Source organism: Sinocyclocheilus rhinocerous, unplaced genomic scaffold (genome assembly GCF_001515625.1).
Source record: "Sinocyclocheilus rhinocerous isolate Xijiao unplaced genomic scaffold, SAMN03320098_v1.1 scaffold412, whole genome shotgun sequence".
Lineage (NCBI taxonomy): Eukaryota > Metazoa > Chordata > Actinopteri > Cypriniformes > Cyprinidae > Sinocyclocheilus > Sinocyclocheilus rhinocerous.
The window spans coordinates 1484481-1490457 of record NW_015642498.1 but is presented as its reverse complement, the minus strand read 5'-3'; the positions used below and the strand labels follow the sequence as shown (position 1 = coordinate 1490457).

The following is a 5977-nucleotide window of genomic DNA, read 5'->3' as shown; positions in this document are numbered from 1 at the left end:
AATGTTTCTGTACCACAATAATTAAAAAAGCAAAACATTAGTTATCCTTGCCTTCCTGCATGAATCCATCTAATCCATTCCTGCCTGTACTGAAAAAATTATTAAATAAATAGGATTTACTTTGAAACAATTGTCAGTTCTTACTTTAAAGAAATTGCTAGTAAAATTTCACAAATAACTACAAACAAACAACAAGTAACACATTGAATAAAACATGAAATTTTGAAATATTTTAATGGTATGGTATTTTCTTAAAACATACTTCCGTAATGTTTATTCACAACTTTGAAAAATCATTTTTACAGTGTACCCGGTCAAAACCCTCTTCTGTTTTTTGCTTGTATATTTGTATATGCATGCTTCTCATTTTTATTTGTCTTTTCCACATACTGGAACTATTTTAATAAACAACTTCAACTGCATGAACCCAACTGTGTTGTATCATATCATCATATATGAACGTGGTTTTGTGCAGCTTGTCAGTGAACAACAGCTCTGTGTAGTAAATGCTGCTCCATGTGAAAGCACACACGTGATGGAGATTTACCGCTGATTACAGAACTCGCTTTACTGACAAGATGCGCATTAAATATCGCATACGATTTATCGTGCAGCCCTACTGTGTTGTGTTCAGACTGCAAAATTCAGTATTACTGCTCAAATGTCCTATTTATACAAAAACACTGGTCAGCCATCCATCCTCCATTGCGGCTGAGTCACACGTCTCTGGTGTATTTCATAGCAAGAGCATCCACACACAAACAGAACATGCTTTGATAGCCACACTTAGCGCTGGCGGCCACCCTCTCAAATATACCAAGCACAGCAGAATAACAATAAGCATGAAAGCTGTTTCTGTAAATGAGAGCTTTAGATTGTTCAATACAATTCAACTACTGTAGCTCACTTTTTCACAGTTTTTGAAAGCGTATCTCTTTCATAGGACCTTGTTAACCAGCTTACATGCTAGCTAACCACTAATGAGACTCATTCTGAATGGACTTTGATGGTGAGGATATTAATATACCGGCGTTGTAGTCATGACAACATCGCCTTGTGCTGATGACTTATTTGTTAAGTGACACTTATTTTTGACCCCCTGCTGTTGTCCCCTTATGCAAGTAACTGACTGACTGTCATATTATTGTGGATTTGTTGCTTGTAGAGATTGTTTAAACAGACTATTTTATGTTCTTGAATAATGCTGAATATTTATGTTCATTCTAAGATTAAACAGCACCTCAAAATTTACCCTAGAAATGGAAAACGACCATGTAATGTGATTGTCTCACCACTAGAGAGAGCTGTTGCAGGACAGTCTTCTTACATTATGGGTGTGTCAAGATGGGCATCTGTAATTGAGCATCTGTCCATATGCTGTTTTCTCACACGTTCCCGCATCAACAAGCTTGTGATGTGTGGAGACGCCTATGCACACATCAGTTCACACATTGATAGTCACGCAATCAGAGACATGGGCCGAGCACTTAACAAAGGTCAGGTCAAACTGAAGTTGTGCCCGTGCTAACATGCTTGTTGATGGGCTGCTGCTAGTTGAAGTGGATTAGACATGACATGATGAGAATAGCTTCCATGTTATGAAGAGCAGCAATCAAACAGGCACATTGGCAATCTTTCTGCTTCAGCTGGGTCCTTCACACCACGCTGAACACTCACAAGCTACAGATAGAAGACCTGCTGTGGAGAGAGACTCGGTCTAATATAGACATATCAAGGATCTGATGTGGGCAGGATCTTATAAAGACACTACTGTATGTATCAGTTAAAAAGCTTAGTTATTATAGTTTTGAATATAATTTTTTTTATAGTTTTATTTTATTTATTTTTTTGGCATTTTGCCTTTTTTATTGTGATAGGACAGTATTTAGACAGTGGGAGAGAAAGAGGGGGGGCAGGATCGGGATAGGAACTCAAACTCGGGTCGCCCGTCGCAATATGTCGGCGCGCTGCCCACGAGGCTATTGGCGCCGACATTTTATTTAATTTTATTTTATTTAATTTAATTTAATTTAATTTTATTAAAATTTTTGGACTGTCACATTTCATGTTAACTAATATAAAATAACTCATAGCTGTGCGCATTGTTAGTAAATCACCCGCAGAATTTGCCCCTCCCATCGGCGCTTTTATGGAATTGTGCTCTAACGCTAATTTGCCCTGTTTATTAAATCTGACCCATTGTGTATCGATTAGCATTCCTATTCATGTCAATGGCACTCACTCTCCAAGAGGTATGTACTACCATTTAAAACTGAGAAAAAATATTACTTTTACTTAGCAAGAATGCATTAAATTGATCAACATTGCCAAAATATATTTATAATGTTCTTCCTATTTATCAAAGAAACCTGAAAAAAATGGTAACAGTTTCTACAAAAATATTAAGCAGCACAACTGTTTTCAAAACAGCATACTAGAATGATTTCTGAAGGATCATGTGACACTGAAGACTAGAGTAATGATGCTGAAAATTCAGCTTTGCCATCACAATACATTTTAAAATATATTGAAATAGAAAACAGTTATTTTAAATCTTAATAATATGTCACAATATTAGTGTATTTTTGCTCAGATAAATGCAACTTGGGAGAACATAAGATTCTTCTTTCAAAAACATTTAAAAAATCTTACTGACCCCAAACGTTTGAACAGTGGTGATACAATTGTTTTGTAGCAAATCAGCTCAATTGTCAATCATATTTGTGTATTCAACATATAAGTCTGAGTCAGTGCAAATATTCAAGACACTTGGTGGATATTTTAAACTCTAAACTTTAGAAACAGTGCTGCATTGCAGGGTACAGATTGGTCCTCAAACTGTCAAGCAAACTCCTCACCTTGGCACAGGTGCTGGATATTTATGCATTTAAATAGCAAGTCAGCTTCTTTCAGAAGCAGGATATTGATCTAATTACCAAAATCCGCCTGCAGTCCCAAAATGCTCTCCTCTAATCTCCTTCTCTTCCTCTATTTTTTTTCTTTGTAGTACCCTTGAGACAACATTCGACACCACTGTAACTACAGAAGTGAATGGTCGTGGCCTCCCCGCCCTCTCAAGCCGCTCCTCCCCAATGTCTTGGCGTCTCGGCCAAGCGTCGAGCCCCCGTCTTCAGGCCGGCGATGCTCCTAGCTACGCTACGCCCAGATCCAGTGCCAGCACCACTGCTCGCTATGGTGACCCCTCGAGGTTGTTATACACTGCCCCCCTGAGGAGAGCGGCCGCCTCAGGAGTTCGAGGGTCAGAGCCGGGAGAGAAGGGTGGGATTTCGGAGGCGGGGCCAGAGGTGGATGTGACCGGATACGGTAGCGATGGTGACATACTCGCCAAGAATGTACACGCAGATGATATCAGTGGGTAAGAAACTATGAAATTAGAAACCATGTTGAAAAACAAACAGGGCCTTTTTTTTTTTTTACATATGAGATTCTTATAGTTTAATCGGGTCAGTCGAACTATCAATCACTTTTTCTGTTGGCGTATGCAATGTTCACAAAGGGAAGGCTGTTTGAAAAAATTATGATCGATTTATAACATTTACACGCATTCCATCAGAGCAGAGAAGCAGTTACAGCTGTCTCCCAATATCCTTATGTGGGTGAGAAACACCGTCATATGTCTCTGTTTGGAGGAATAGCTCAGGGTCACGTATACATCACTGTGCGATGCACTATTGCTTCTGCCCTTGCTGTCTCTATGCTGATGAATAGATGGAGAAAGAAAAATAACGCTAGAAATGAAGTCTATAAAAGACTGACTCACACGGGAACCGAAGTATTGATACTTGAACCTGAAGAAACTTGCATGAAAGTGATGGATTTGGGAATACTAAAAACACAATAAAGCTCCTGCAGTCAAAGCTGCAGGCAGTACATCAGCCTAAAACAGCAATTAGCTGAAGCATGATGCTAATTATCAGAACATTAATGTTTTTGCTGTTCTCTCATCTGTGACGTGTTTATAACTCACTGACTCACACCTAAGAGCATTAACACACTGTAAGTAAAAAATTATGCTCATTTATACACACAAAGAAGTGTTGTTTTAGTATAATTTTTATATTTTGAATTAGTTTTATTTTATGTTTTCAGGTTTTTATTTTAATTTTAGTTTGTTTTAGTAATTTTGTGCGTTTTTTCTTAAATTTTTTTTTTATTTCTTTTTCATTTTCATTTGATAAATTTTAGTAATTTTGTCATTTTAGTACAGTTTTTTTTCATCTTATATTTATATTTCAGCATTATTTCAGATAACAAAAAGATATTTTTAATAGTTTTGGATTTGATACAACAACACTGACACAATGAAATGTATTTTGTTGTTGTTTTTAATATCATTTAAAAAAATATTACATTAAGAAAGGAATTTACCCAAAGCTTAAACGTCACCGTCTTCCCATTCCAAACTGGAATTACATTTATATTTCTGAGGAATGAATGAATGAATAAATACATAAATACATACAGTATATACATATATATATATACATAGTTCATAAAGCTCATGCACTGCAGTTTTTAAAAAATTTTTTTTTAAATCAAACGACTTTGTGTAAGAAACAGGCTGAAATTGAAGTCATCATTCACTGAATATCCCTGTCATAGCTCTTAAATATAATTTTTGCGTCTGCATAAACTTACAAGACATGCAAGATTCAATAGCATTTGCCCACACTGAAAAACATGGTCAAATCTGGAAACAAAATTTGAGTAAATGATGAACAATTTTTTTATTTTCTGGGTGAACTGTTTGTTTTCCCAAAAATATATAACCTATATATAACCTCACTTGATTTAAACCCACGACAAATGCTCTCAGATAATAGTTGACTATTATTTTGTTGTTTAATCATAAGGTACCACACAGACGGAGGCCTTTACTTTCGGAATGTCGACCTCTACTCTCGAAATGTTGGACGCCCACCTGAGATGCCACCTGCTCGAGAGGTCGTTCAGAAAGGGGTCAAAGAGATGCAAGGGGAAGACAGGTAAGACCTCCTGTCATGAGTCAAACAAATAGAGTTCACCAATACATTTATTTCATTATTGATTGCAGCAAGTGTTTGTGGACACTTCCTGCAATATTCTAAATATGTACATTCACAATGCTAGCAATTCTGTGTCTTTAGGCAGTAGAGTTAGTGGATTTCCACACATTTTAGGTCTCTGACAGGCTTTGAAACAGCCAAGTGCTGACGGGTTAAGAGGAAAGCTCATTTAAGAAAGTAAGAAGTTTTGACAAGATTTAAATGAATGTGTGACACTTTCCGTAACTGTGGGATATTGGCAAAATGTTCGAAAATGGAGTTCATTACATTGCTGGTCTCCTTCACTGTGTCATTTGATAATAGGAGGACCCATACATTTTTTAGCAGAAACTCTAATCCGAGTGATTTATTTGAATGTAACACCATTTCGTGATGCCTAACTCTTTGGAGACTTTTAACAGAGTTCAGATCAGGAGATGAATGAGATTCAGTGTTTGATGGACATGATATCACCTTTCTGTGATCAATGAGTTGCTTCCTGTCTTTGTCTGTGCTGTTTGAGAGCAGAGATTAATGACTGGGACGTGACTGTAACTGATGAGGTCCAGACAGTATCATAGCGGCCTGTCAGTCACATATAACCTGCATCTTGTCTGCTGTCAAACTAGGAGATGAGAACATATTTTTAGTATCTGTATATAAACAAATCTTTGTTTTATGAGACTAAAATGCAATGCATATTTTGACAGAATTCATCTGTTGGATAGTTTCACATAGCTGGTGCAGTCAGCATAATGTCTCTTCCACTTAAAGCTGGGGTAATCGATTTCTGGTAGCCAATGTTGACATTTGAAATCACCAAAACAAACACACCACTACCCCAAAAGGGTCTCGCCCCTATTTTGATAGCTCCGCCCCACACATACGTACGCAACCCAGGCAACGATTAGTTCTGTGAAACAAAGCAAAAC

At 37.2% G+C, this 5977-nt stretch overlaps 1 protein-coding gene across 3 annotated transcripts in view; it reads left to right on the top strand.

Moving 5' to 3' along the window:
* The window catches only part of LOC107755908 (neuron navigator 3), a 165953-nt gene that overhangs the window by 108531 nt on the left and 51445 nt on the right, over positions 1–5977 (top strand). For all 3 annotated transcript variants that reach the window (XM_016572867.1, XM_016572866.1, XM_016572868.1), the window contains 2 exons: positions 3008–3376; positions 4875–5006. In XM_016572867.1, the coding sequence (XP_016428353.1) occupies positions 3008–3376; positions 4875–5006 (501 nt within the window). The remainder of the gene's footprint in view (positions 1–3007; positions 3377–4874; positions 5007–5977) is intronic.